The sequence below is a fragment of the Leuciscus leuciscus genome, assembly GCF_965113295.1.
Source record: "Leuciscus leuciscus genome assembly, chromosome: 6".
Lineage (NCBI taxonomy): Eukaryota > Metazoa > Chordata > Actinopteri > Cypriniformes > Leuciscidae > Leuciscus > Leuciscus leuciscus.
In genome coordinates, this window is record NC_138730.1 from 12,962,326 (window position 1) to 12,977,405 (window position 15,080).

Sequence of the window (15,080 nt, forward strand, 5' to 3'; positions counted from 1 at the left end):
TATATATAAATACACACATATGCATGTATATTGTTTATATAGTCACTATGGATTTGCTTTTGCAGCACATGAAACTAGAATCTTCTCGTCATGTCAACAATACAAACCAGACTCTTCCAGGCCTCAGCTACAACTACAGTGTTTGAGAGTGGGTCAAAGTAGATTCTGTTTGTGGGCAGCCAATGGAGGTTTTGTAGGTTTGTGCAGGAAGTAAATCGCTATGATCAGATGCTTTCTTAACTGCTGTTTTCTCACCACTGTCATTTTTGTTGTGCGTTTATTTTGTTACCGAGAGGAAAACTTGTGGCACATATTTACATACAGTATTCATCTAAACGTCCCTCTCAGCAGCATAGACGATGTCAGGATGTTCGTTAACAGTACATCGCTGCAAAGGTATATCCAACTTCTTTTTAATTCTAAGCGAAGAACGAGAACAAGAACTGAGCAGCGAGTATATCGGGGCCTTGAATCACGTTCAGTCTTGTACATTATGTGACTGATTTGGTCATCCAAGGCTAGCTCGAGTCACTATGGAGTGTGTGCATGAGTGCGATGTTGCTGGCTGCAGTTCACTTAATGGCCACCGGTGTCGCTAATAAATAGTTTATGAATTCTACATATGGTCTCTTTAAGAACAGCTGTAATTTCAGAGAAATTACAAAAAAAGAAGGAAATTTAATAAAACAGAGAGCAGAATAGGATCGGGAAATAATCTGAATAAGATTTTAATTTGAATTGGCCAGACTTGGCTCAATGTGTAGAGTGTATTTATATCACAATAACAGTATCATATATCACAGTAACTGTAAACTGTACCTCACAACTGTCTATATATTAAATAACTTTGTCTTTGTTTGGGACACAACCTTTTCTAAATGGTAAAGGCTACTGGCTGACACATCCCTTCTGACATTCATATATATGCCATCATACCAACAAATTATTGCCTTTTAACAACTCCCAGTAACAGTTATGATATTTGTCTCATTGATCTCTCTTATAGGCTGACAGGTAATGAACCCCTGTCCATTCTGCCACTGACCTCACAGCCAGATGAAAGGGCGGGCAAGGCACACTACAAGCTGTGTGATCGACTCAAACTGGAGAAAAAACAGCGCAGAATGTGCAGACGGGACCCTGGAGTGGCTGAAACTCTCATGGAGGCCATTAGCATGAGTGCCTTAGAGTGCCAGTACCAGTTCCGCTTTGAGAGATGGAACTGCACCTTGGAGGGCCGCTACAGGGCTCACATTTTAAAGAGAGGTTAGTAGTATGCAATTTATACAATTACTTTTTTGGTGGGCTCTATAAACCCCTCCTTTCCGAGATCCTACTCTGCTCTAATGGCCCAGTCTATTGTGATTGGTCTATGAAACATCCATAACCCATCCATTTAGCTCCGGAGGCTTCCTTAGTACAAATGCATGCAAAATGGATTTGCATTTGCAGCACATGAAAACAGCATCTTCTCTTCATGTCGACAATACAAACCAAACTCTTCCAGGCCTCAGCTACAACTACAGTGTTTGAGAGCGGGTCAAAGTAGATTCTGTTTGTGGGCAGCCAATGGAGACCATAGGCTGGCATTATGCAATTTGTTACAAACCTACGTAGGTTTGTGCAAGAAGTAAAACTGGAATTTCTGACAACTTGTTTCGGGCAGTTCAGAATCGGTTCTTTCGACAAACAATAACTCCATTTATTGTGCATTTCGATCTTTGAAACTTTGTAGATCTTTTACATGAAAGGTAATAACCCCCCCCAAAAAAAACATAATGGAAAACTTTAATTTAACCGTGTTTATCCAGTTGACTTTTCCAATATATTTAAATTGACAAAATTTAAAAAGTTATCTCAACTTTTGACAAGTGATTAAAACTCAAAAAAGCCCATGCAAAAAAAGAAACAATATAATTTATATTGAGATTTTTACTGTGAATTTTTTACTGAGATGAATTGGCAGTGGATTGCAACCAAAAGATTGAAGCTCAAATAGTGCATCCATCTGACATAAACAAACTCCAAACGGCTCTGGGGGGTTAATAAAGGCCTTCTGAAGCAAAATATCTTTTGGCACCCCCAGTACAGTTATTTTAATATATATTTACCTTTTTTGTTTTACTGTGATGGCTAAGCTCCATCAGCAGCCATTACTTCAGTGTTACACGATCCTTAAGAGATCGTTCTAATAAGCTGATTTACTATACTCAAGACACCAAAAAGTGTGGGACCCACAATACAGAAAGTTTAAAGAAAAACATTTATTTGAAATAGAAATCATTTGTAACATCATAATTGTCTTGACTGTCATTTTAGATTAATTTAATGCGTCCTTGCTGAACAAAAGTAAGAGCAAGGTGAGGTTGGTGCTGTTACTAGCATTCCCTGTGGGTGAAATTCAACATAAAATCACAGGACAAAAAATCACAGGATTGCAGGTCAGTAATGAACTATTGGCTGCCTCATAATCCCCATGTTCCTTACAGGCTTCAAAGAGACGGCATTCCTCTATGCCATCTCTTCAGCAGGCCTGACCCACGCCATGGCCAAAGCCTGCAGCGCTGGACGCATGGAGCGCTGCACCTGTGATGAGGCTCCTGACCTGGAGAACCGCAAGGCTTGGCAGTGGGGTGGCTGTGGAGACAACCTCAAGTACAGCAACAAATTTGTCAAAGACTTCTTGGGTAAGAGGTCCAACAAGGACCTCCGCGCCCGGATAGACATGCACAACAGCAATGTAGGAATGAAGGTAGGCTGCTAAGATATATATTGAAACGTATTTGTCCGGTTTGTATGTTTATGTTTATTGGGGTGATTTCTTTTTTTGGGGGATCAGGTGTACTGATCCTGAACGTCACAAGCAAAACTGTCTTTAAATTGGGAATCATAAATAATGTGAGAAATGTTGTGTGAAAGAAACATGCATGAGAAGCTTGGAGTTATCTGCACACAATAAACTGTAAAATAGTTGATTGTATCACTTAGCGTTCTTTCTTTGTTGTGGTTAAATTAAAAGCTTCACACATTCTTTAAGGTCAGTTAAATAGTCTGTAAAAGACCCATTTTAAATCACTTAAATTGACTTTTTAAATTCAGTAATTTATTATAAATGCCCTTTAATCAAGGTTTGGTTTCCCTTTGTCCAAGTCTTCCATTGTTTTTGGTAAGAGAAAGAGCCGAGGTAACATTGTAAGAGTAAAAACAAAAAAAGAAGGTACAGAAAAGACCCATAACAGAGAGCCAAAGTAAACTACAGGTCTGGCACCAACATATTGTCTCATATTGTTAGTTTTAGTTTTAGAATGAATATAAATTACAGCACCGCTCAGCAGAGGCTCAGGACTCTTTGCTCGTCCATCTGAAGTAGTCATCCTCGGGCCATTTTGTCTGCGATAAGAGATTTACAACACTGCATTTTTGGTCCATCTGCACATGTAAGGAGGTGTAAGGGGTTTGGGGTCAAATCCCATATGGAGAACAAACTTGGAATGTGCTAGCCTCGGCATCACCTGCATTTTAAAGCTGACGTTACACATTTTCCTCTCCTTTCTTTGTGGTGGATTTGCAGTTTTTGTTGAACAAGTCTACCACTGGTTCAAGAGAAACTGTCCAGACAGCGCCTTTTTATGCTTATCATAAGGTTCACTTTCTTACAGAAATGTTGAAAGGATCAAACATTGTGGTTGGTAATGCTCTCTGCATAACATGAAATTTAAGGGACAGTTCACTCTAAAATGAAAAATAGGTCATCATTTACTCACCCTGCAGTATGCTTTTCTTTCTTTTTTGGACCACCAAGGCAGAAATAATAATAATAAAAAAGAAATGTCCCGCTCGCGCTCATCAGCATTAAATTTATTTATTTTTTAAATGCAAAAGTATCACAGAATAAATTGCTACACGTGTCAGATATTACAAGTGTTCTGGGGGAATTATGATAGGGTTTAGTAAAAAAACAAACTGAAATTCGTTCGCAAGATTCTATTAGTGCCACAGTTCACTCCGATTCAACCAGAAAAAGCACAAAAGTTGTGAGAAATCAAGATTTAAAAAAGTATCTGTTTACTTTCTTCATTTTGTAAGTTCATCTCCTGATTGGAACTCTAGTTGTCAGATGACAGTTGACAGATGTGAACACGATAACTTCTTGTTGCGAACAGATATATTCACATAAGAGAAGAAAGTACATGGATTATATTTGATGTTGTGTTTTAATAAATCCTTATTAAAGATTAAAAACCTCAAGCGTGTGTTGGAAATGTAACGGCCCTTACCATAATCGTGAACTTCAGCTTCCAAGGCCTCTGTAAACACAGTTAATAATAGTATAGAAGCAGATTGATCAAAACCAACTTTGCAAGCATGACTTGAGCAGAACATTTCACAGTGGTACGTTTTTATTTTTAAACTCTCTTACCTTTCATATATGATGTCATAACGGTTTAATTTGTCTTCTTCACAGTAAAAATTGTATGTCCTCAAGTGACAACATAAAATACAGTTTAAAGTTTTTTTTTTTTTTACTGAAGTATTTATTTAGGTGTATATAGCCGGCATTGTACACTCCAAAGTTCAGGTAGCTGGGAGACAATGCGCTGCAGCTCCGTAACTTTTGGGTTGTATTGATAAGGAACAGGCGTTATAGCCTAAACAAATCTTAACCATGGATTTGTAAGTTCATCCATTTTTGCAAGGCCAGTCAAAGGTGTTTGCTTTTGCATCAAAACACGTCTCCACGACATGGTAGCAACACTACAATTCACTGAAGCCTCGTCTTATTTCTTTATGTATGCCTTTGGGTGGGCATTATGCTAATATTTAACATTGTGAAATAGATGTTGTCACGAGGTGTTTGCAGACAGACGAAGACTGTTATGTTCTCAGTTATGTACTCAAAAAAGGGCGAACAGGCATTAGCAAACACGACTACATGTGATCGAGACCAGACAACGAGTGAAGATAGGGGTACAACTATATAGAGAGCTAAACAAGGTAATTATAACACAGCTGAAACAAAGGAACTAATAATGATGTGACCATAGTAACTAAAGAGAGGCAGGAAATCAAACAAAGGAAGGTATGAACTGAACAAATACAAACTAAAAGTCCTTGAACTGAATTAAACTAAATATAATGGTGACAGACGTTTGCGGAAGTACTATCTAGACTTCGATCAAGGTGTTTTAGGTTGGTCTGGAGCAGTGTTCTCTGTTAGATAGCATAAATCTCTTTGTGGGAGACTATGAGCTTTGTAAATTTGCAGATCTTATATTTACATGCAGATACATTACACACTTAAGGAAAAGGAAAACATTAAAAAGCATCAAATTATCCCTTGGTGCTGGTCGGTATTCACTGCTATTATATTGATGATTGCAAGCAGGGTTTTTTTATTCTCCTTGTGTGGCTACTCACCATAGTGAGACAATGACTTAATTTTGATTTTAGGTTTTAGGTTAAATCAACTCTTCAAGTGTGTGTGTGTGTGTGTGTGTGTGTGTGGTGGGGGTGGTTAAGGTATACACTACATTATGGGGACAAAATATCCCCACAAAGATAGCAATATCCAAAATCCTTGTCCTTGTGGGGATATGCTTTATTCCCCATGAGGAAAACAGCTTATAAATCATACTAAGTGATTATTATTTGAACATCTAAAAATGCAGAAAGCTTTCTGTGATGGTGTTATGGGATAGAATATACAGTTTATACATTATAAAAATCATTATGTCTATGGAATTTCCCTAATGAAAACCCAACAACTCTACTTTGTTGCATGTCAGTGGTGATTTAATTCCTTAAAAAAAAAAAAAAACGTATTATATTGTGATTGAATTTAAAGTTTCCACGGCTATCATAATAATAATTTATTTGGTCAAACTTCTTTTTAAAAATTGTATCCTTGTATAACTGACTGTTTAAAGCACAGATTTTTCATGACAGCTGATGCTGCTTTTGATAAAGCCATAATTATGGCAATTAAGTAAGAATGAGGATAATACCTACTCCTCGGTGCCCTGTATTATATTGTTTTTCAGTCTTGGAAAGGGTTACAGCAATCAAACTATGTGGGAACATCAAAGTTATTGCCTCAATGTGCTTTTGAAATTCTTGTTTTGTAAATAACATTGCCCATCAGTTTAACTGACCTTTAAAGATTTTTCAATATACGGGGTAACATAAGGGTTTGGTAAACACTGCACTTACTGTGTCTTTCATGTATCGCAGCTGAGCTCTGTGCTGTGTCTGCTGAGATAACTGGAGACATAAATGTTGATGTTTGGCAAAACTATAATTCCTTTGATGTGTGTTGTCTCACTTCTTTTAACATTTGTCCCGCACAGGTCATCAAGGCTGGGGTGGAGACCACCTGTAAGTGTCACGGAGTTTCAGGTTCGTGTACCGTGCAAACATGCTGGAGGCAGCTGGCGCCCTTTCATGAAATTGGTAAGCAGCTCAAACAGCGTTACGAGACTTCAGTCAAAGTGGCCAGCTCCACCAATGAGGCAACTGGGGAGGGGGAGATCTCCCAGACCCGATCCCAGGGGCAACAGCCCTCTCCAGGCCCTCGACCAGACCTCATTCCCCGCACCCCCGATCTTCTTCACATTGAGGACTCGCCGAATTTTTGCAGGCCTAGCAAATATTCAGCGGGCACCTTGGCCCGCAAATGCTACAAGGATAAGAACTGCGAGGCCATCTGCTGTGGCAGGGGGCACAACACTCAGAGCCGAGTGGTGACGAGACCGTGCCAGTGCCAGGTGCGCTGGTGCTGCTATGTTGAATGCAAACAGTGCACACAAAGAGAAGAGGTTTACACCTGTAAGGGGTAAAGACCATCACAATCATGCAGAATATCTTTCACCAGTCTAGGAACAGTGGAGAGAAATGAATGAGTGGAAGCCAAAAAGAAAGAAGAAGTGAAAAGTTTAGGTGGATTCCCTTGTCCTAGTTTGGGGAGAGGTCTCAAAGGCATCAAATTAGTTTTAAAAAAGATGAAAGCACTTTTTGAGAGGTTTTGCAGGGCGTTTTATTTTATTATTATTATATATTTTTTGTTTTCCTTGTGGAGCAGTGTGAAAGCTGTGTAATATACCAAGCCTAAGGGAATGGTCTACAGTTTTAAGCGCCACTTTGGAACTAAATTAAACATTTCACAGAGTAATTTGTCTGCCAAAATATCAATCAGCGGTAAAGTCCAGTCTTGGACAGACAATTATTGATCCAATGATTTGAATAATAGCTTGAAATGTCTCAAGCCGTATGTGTTTCTATGTGACTTAATTCCAAATGATTTAATTTGGAGATGGAATTTGCAATGACAAAATGGTGTCAGATTTATTTTACATGCACATGTATTCTACACCCACACAAGAGTGTGTATGCATATGTACATAGATAAAATTACATTATAATTCTATTATATACACCACTTATCTGAGTATGTTAAATAACCACTAACCACACAAATGTTTTATTGTTTGTGGGCTTGCATTTGTGTTGTATCTCTCTCTTTGACAAGGCCCTTAGGAAAGCAATACTTTTGATTTGTGTTTTTCTGTGGATATAATTTGTGGAACACCGCAAGGAATAGTTCTTGCAAGTAATGAAAATGATTTGCTTTTCCTTTTTTTCCCTTTTCTTTTCTTTTGCTTGACAGTGGAAGTCTTTGCCAGTCTATTTAAGATTTAACTCTGCCTTAAATGAACTCTACAAATGACTGTTCAGGGAACAAGTGAAACCACTATGCACCATTCGATGGTAAAGAAATCCTGGAGATATCACAATGAGCATTAGTCTCCATGATTTAGGCTTCCGCTTGATGACAGATCTGTCCATCCTCATTTAAAGCTGCTGATTCAGTGCTGTAATCGTTTGCAGCAGTGCTTTTCAGGACAATGCTAGTTAAATATGAAATATGCTATAGTTCATGGTCACTTAATGCTCTGTCAGTTTCACAGGCAACTGGAGGGAGCAAATAAAAGTTGAGAATAAACATGACAGCAAATATGGGCCACTAATCTGCATTGGAAAGAAAGAAATTTCCCCTTTTCTGCAATGTATTTCTAGGGGGAAATAATTAACCTCAGAGTTAATACATTTTCCAGCAGATTTTGGAAAATTATGGTGGACAGTTTTTAGATTCAAATGCCCATGCTCGTTAATCAATCAGTGCGTCTTCTAAAATGACTGTTTCATTGAATCTATTCACAATTGTTGAGAGGCTGAACACAACATTTTTTTTGTATTTTTTTATATATGGATGTAGAAGTCCATATATTGTAAAATAGAACATTGAAATTCCATATTTTTGAAAATTATTTAACATAACAGCTGGCATGGAGAATACCGCTGTGTGACCAAATGACAAGATCTAAGTTTCTGATCAGACTTTTAATAATTTAAAACACAGAATTTTGGCAATGTATGACTTTGTATCCAGATCACCAAACTCTGTTGAGGTCCACTTAGTGTAAATAAATGATATAGAAACAAAGCTATGACAAAATATATAAATGAATTATATATGCTCTTTATTTTTTTAGTTTAGTGTGAATGAACTACTGAGTGTGAGACCGACAAAAGGTTAAAAAAAATTAAATAAAAAAAAGGCACCATTCACGCACTGAAGCTTGGAAAATCTTTTATTTATTATTTTTTAAAAGTTGTAAATAGCTATGGTTATGAACCTGTGGCATACAGACAAAAGTGAGGCACATGCATACCGCTTACATGCATTTGGACAAAAGATTCCAGAATACTGATGTTTAGATCTGTCTAACTTGATGTTTTAAGTTAAATTAAATTCAGACTCAAACTGTTTTTCCCCAAAACTTTTTATGAAGTGCCAAGTTCAGTGCTTTGTAAATAAATATTATGCTGTTACGAAATTATCCTCAGAAAGCACACCTATGTCGCTATGATCTCTGTGAAAGTATGTGTCATCTGGAAAGCACTGTATTTTATTTTAAATCTTATTTGTGTCAAATCTTTAAAAGTAGCAAACATACTTTTTGTTAATTTTTGAACAAATGTTGCGAAAACATATGGTGGATGATTCAACTAGTAATGTTTTGGTGATACATTGAAGATAAGCAAATGCTCAACTAAAAATTACATCCACATAAATATGAAAAAGTCAAACATGACAGCACTACAAAAAATCGTTGTATTATTATTTTGTCCTGTATCCCAGTAAAAATATCGAAACATCCATTAAACAAGATACATTTACTTGTGCAAATTTGCATACGATCTAAAGTAAAAATGTTTATATATATGCCTGCCAAAAATGCTGATATTCCATACTGATAGTAATACAAATAATTCAGAGAATAATTTGATGCAAAATTTAAATAGAAAAACAAGGGGTGTACGAGTACATAGGAAATATTTCTGTCTGAGAAGGGATTCATTTTTGGTAACACTTTGCTTAAAGCCTTTATGAACTTTATTCGTTGAATTTAATCCATTTTTTTTTAGTGTAAGTGGTTGCACAGAATTGATTTTTAGCTACATTTAAACAAATGCATTAAGTTGAACTAGTTGAATTAGTTCAACTTAATGCATTTGTTTAAATGTAGCTAAAATCAATTGTGTGCAACCACTTACGATAATTTTTTAAAATTAAATTCAACTAATCATTTGCATTTTTAAATCTGAAATGAATTTATGCACCCTATAATGCATTGTATGGTCTCATGAATAATTGTAACCACAGTTATAATACATTATAATACATGACAAACAACCAATTTCAAATATAACAAGGAATCTGCAAATATTATAATGCATTTTTACTTTGGTTACAGATATTTATGAAAATATATAATGCATTATACCGTACATTATGCATACCTTTAAATGCATTATACATAAAGGCTTTAAAAATTTATGTTACACATTTTTTATTTCATTTAAACTAATGAGCTGAATTCCAAGTAGTTGATGGGGAGACATGCAAATTAAAGAATGCTTGGAAACACAAACACCTTAGCACACTACAACCATAATGGCTATACCTAGTCTTTCATCAGTCATGGCGTCTGCTCACAGCAGAGGTGAATAGAAAACAGCAATGACACACATTTGAGATGCAATTCTCCTCAGATGCCTGTTCACATCACAGCTCAATAAGTATTTTGACAAACAATGTAGATATCATATATAGTTGCATTTTTGGCATGCTGCATGTTCTCAGTAATCCGTAATATTTTTTCATTGACAGAAGGCTTTTTTTAGATTTTAATTTTCTTTCTTTTTTTGTTGTTGTTGTCTTGGTTCCTTAATCTTACTTTCCAATGCAACCTGTATAAAATGTATTTGGTAGGGGGAAAAGGACACAGAGACAATATATAACTTATTTTTAAAATGTTTCATGAGCATGTGTTATTTGTACATTTTGTAAAGTTCAAGATGATTTTCTATATATATATTTTTTTCTGTGCATTTGGCCTATAACTGGGTATTTTCTTTTTGGGGTTGAGGTATATGTTTTTTTCCCCTCTCAGTGTAATTGTTCCTGATGCCAACACTCTATATTTTAATTCTGCTCTTATGTCTGAAATGCAACTTTTCCTTATTTCATTATAAGGAATACATACCAAAGAGTAAGAATATTAGCATGTAACCAATACTAAACTTCAACACCCACAGTAAGACTATATATATATATATATATATATATATATATATATATATATATACACACACTGTAAAAAAAATTGCTGCAATTATTTATCACAACTTAAAATCCAACATTGTTTCAACTTTAAAAAGTACGTGTTCATGCTTGACTTAAAATATTAAGTTTAGTTAACTTTAGTTAAGTTGGATATTTAAGTTATCTCAACAAATTTTAAGTTGTTATAACTAAATCGCAGCCACATTTTTTTACAGTGTATATATATATATATATATATATATATAGATTAGCTGTAGCAATCTTTCTTTGTAGCAAAATGGTAATACTGAACAATTTTACAGTACTATATTGATTATTGAATCAAATAAACATAACGTTAAGAACCAGCAAGTGAGTTCATTGTTTAGACTTACATTCATTAAAAGTGGATCACAGACACTTAGAATTTGACCAATGTTATTTTTTTCTCTCTCTTAAATTCTAATGGCCTGGTCACTATTCTGATTTTTGTCAGGGTTTGTGCAATGCTGCAACTGTTAAAATGCATTCTTTTTCTTTTAAGGGCAGAGATTTTTCAGTAGTTTGTCTTTGTCCACTTTTTCTTGTCTTATGGGAAACTATTTTCCTCTAAATTATTTTCCTCTACCTCATGTGTATAGCTTGTAGGTATAAACTGATCATGAATGACTGGTAAGAATGTATTTAAGTTATTTAACATCTTTGTATAACAAAGGCAAGAAAATCTGAAAATAATAAAAGATTTTTTAAAGAATGTTGAGATTCTGTGTTTCTGATTTTATAGGACTTAAGATGTGGGGATTTCATTTATCTGAAAATTGTTGATCAGAAATGGCTCATCTGATGAATGAAAAATCTGATGAATGAAAAATGAAATCATCTTTGAAATAAAGAAATGAGTCCAAATGTAAAGAAAATAAAGAAAGAATTAAAGCTGCAAGCATCATTGATCACACCTTGGTGCATGTTAGGGGAGTGTATCACAGTGTAAAACATGTCAGTTCCTGTTGCCAATGATTATAACTGAATATTGGCATGTAGATGTCTACAGTTCCAGAACTCTGAACAAACACTGGAATTCTGGGGCAGACCGGACATTGTTTGAGTTACAAAAATCTCCTGTTTCACACCAAAACATTACAATTTGTCAGGCAACCCCAAAAACACTAATTTCAATGAAAACTCAAAAGCTTCGCAATTTAGAATTGCAGAGGTCTTTGGATTAGACTGACTAGAATTGATGTTGATCTGATAAATCTCCAGGATTTTTAAAAAAGGGGCCACTATAGAGAATTTTTAAAGTGACACACTTCCTGCTACCAGTTGGTGGCGCTATGACATGGACTCACAATAGTCACATCCATGTCATCAGCCTCCTTCAATGCACATAGACTTTCTGTTTCCCTTTTTTTTTGCCATTAATTTTTAGCCTTGCCACGACCAAACCGTTCGAGATATCAAAAAACTGTTTGCAATTTAACATCCTCAATGTCTTGTCATCATGTCTTGGCAATCGCTTGAATTCCCTAGGAGGCGTATTAAAAAGTTCAGTGTATGCGTTTTTCACAAAACCCTAAATAGCTGACTTCCTGTTGAAAGGAGCACATGTCTTGCAGTGCAGAAGTTGTTCAGCTCGATGAGAACTACATGTATACCACGTTGCTTACATATATGTGCAAGAGTCGATCAAAGGGGGCACTGTAGAGACCCCCTCCCCACGCCTGTGCCCTAATGGGCGACGATTCCGACATGTGTACAAAGAGTTTTTGAGCATGTTAAGGGCCTCAAAAACACCCAAACGATTAAAATAAATAAATAAATAATCCTTAGGAAAAAAATAGGGCCCTGTGCAATTTCAGTGCTTGGACCCTAATAAATGGAGCAGTTCCAAGCATCATAGGTGTGCAGGCCCTAAAATGAAAAAAAGAAAGATCTTAATTTATATCGTCATATCCAACTTGTCCAGTTTTACTAAAGGTAATTCTCTCTACTGTTAAAAGTTGTAAAAGTGGTCTGAAGGGTTACAAATCTTTGGCTTTCATTCAATTAAATTCTATTTTAATATTGAAAAAAGTAACCTATGCTGCCAGGTTAACATTTAATATAACACAACTCATGCACTATACAATCAAGTGCAAACAAAGACATGCCATCAAGGAACTGAACTGATCAACATGGTGTCACAGTTTCCTGTTCTTGCCTTTATCCTGTTTTGGGAGCACAGAGATTAATTACAGACAGGAAACAGCTGTCTCAAGGTGCTTTTCTGCAATGACAGATTTCTGTAAGGACTTTATATTGGATGGCTTTCATATCTGTATATTTAAGTCCACAAACTTGGTTCAGTTGAAGCCATTTCAAACTCTCTCTGGAATAGCATCTTCCAATGTCCGGCTCTAATTGGGGATGGGATTGAATTTGTTGCCACCAGAGATGTAATTAGTGAGAATTGGTGAGCTGACAGGACGATGCACATCTGGGCAGATGCAGGACAGGGGAAAAAAATAAAAGTATACAATTTCATCTTTTGTAGCATATTTTTGACATGTCTTGGTACCAAACCCTATAATGTTTTGTAAAACATAAACAACAGAATAACATTTATATGCACCTCTCTGATGACATGTTTTTGCAAACCTGTTCAACATCAAGCTGACATAATTTAAGAACCTCTGATTATGTTGAATCAGAAGTGAAACAACTTTGCCAGATTATGATACTAGTTCCCCACTGAGGATCTTTTGTTCGGTCAACAGCCTCAATGTCTTCTCCAGCTGTGTAAAGCCTTATAGTGAGAGAGCCCTGACTTTCCCAACAACATTCATGTGCTAAGAATATAAGAAAATTGCTCATAAAAGTGATTTAGTATTGACAAATCTACTTCAGTTATAAAGTAATAGTTCACCCAAAAAGAAACATTCTGCTATAATTTACTCACCCTCATACTGAATTTTACTGAATATTGAACTCAGTGGAAAACATTTAGCAGTTTTTAGCAAAACAAAAAAGTATTTAGCAAAATCTAAACACTATTTTCCATACAATGAAAGCATGGACCACTCCAAGCTCCAGAAAAGACAATAAACACGTTAAACAAAAGTTATCTATGGACATTTCTGTGCTATATTTCAAGTCTTCTGAAGCCATTCGATAACTTTGTGATGAACAGACTGAAACTGACACTTTTGTTCACTGATCATCCACTATCCCAAAGCTCTCAAATCTCAATCATGGTTTGATGTTAAATATGCAGAATTCCATTGGTTCATTGATCGGAATCTAACCTATGACCTTGGCTTTGCTTGACTGCATGTTCACTATGAACTTCACTGTAAGTTCTTACAGGATATGAACCTTACCCCAATCCAGAAACATGCATAGTGTAAGTTCAGGCTTGATCATATTAATCAAACTCGCAATCAGCTGACATTCAGATGATCATGAGCAGTTCCTCCATTCACTTATTCTCTCGACTGCCTCTCAATTCAATGGATGCAAGCTGTCCTATAACAGCCTGTTGCCTCTAGTACTCTTAATATATGTCTTGTTAATCTAAGCTGTTATGAATCTCAGGTTAGTAATCTATGGTGTATTTATCTTAGATGTGTTATTGTACCTTTATTACTTTAAAGTTATATCAAGTGTCCATTCAATGTAACATGCAAGTGAAACTGTCTGCATCATGTAGTAATGTAATTCTGCTGGATCTTTTTTGTTACCACTGTGGGGCTTAGTCCAACACATACAGTTTTCTTCAATTGTCAGTGAAGTCTGTATCATTATTATTTGATAAAAGTGGTCCTCACTGAATATTATTGTCAGATGCAGTACTAGAGAAACTGAGCCTCACTATATTCCTTCAATAACAGCTTATTGTGGTGGTTTAAATCTAAACGGTGTACTGTATGTCAGAGAATGTTCAGTTTCCACATTGTTAATCGTTTGTAGCTAGATCATCACAGTAGAAACCCTGTCATACTGTATATCCGACATATGTTTTAGAATTACAAGCATTAGCATGGCTGCTCTCATTACATTAGCTTTTCCTCCCTTGGGCTGCTCTCACCTCACTCTGACGAACCGTATGGCCCTTATTCCTAGCATGCATCACCCCTCCTAGCTTCCTGTCCTCTGCCAGGCTCTAATGCCAGTGCGGTGTACTGTAATCCTGCAACGTTTTGACAGCTGTTACCATTGAGGAAGTGGGTGCAACTAGAGCAAAGACTGTAAAAAATACCAAGCAGACACACACACACACAAAAGAAATCTGTTTCCTCTGTTCTCACCATTTTGTCTGCTAAGCCCCACAACAGGGTTGACGTGGTCAAGAAGGGTGGGAAAGTGAGGTAATTTGTCAGTCTAAACTCTTGTGTGAAAACAGCACAAAAGTACACAGCAGTCCTCTCACTAGCCT

General features: G+C 36.2%; 1 protein-coding gene across 1 annotated transcript in view; it reads left to right on the plus strand.

The window, feature by feature from the left end:
* wnt9a (wingless-type MMTV integration site family, member 9A) overlaps positions 1 to 10,722 on the plus strand; it is a 50,160-nt gene extending 39,438 nt beyond the window's left edge. The window contains exons 2-4 of the mRNA XM_082174071.1: positions 1,007 to 1,266; positions 2,490 to 2,752; positions 6,348 to 10,722. Of these exons, the coding sequence (XP_082030197.1) occupies positions 1,007 to 1,266; positions 2,490 to 2,752; positions 6,348 to 6,836 (1,012 nt within the window). The 3' untranslated portion in view covers positions 6,837 to 10,722. The remainder of the gene's footprint in view (positions 1 to 1,006; positions 1,267 to 2,489; positions 2,753 to 6,347) is intronic.
* Positions 10,723 to 15,080: the final 4,358 nt, after the last annotated feature.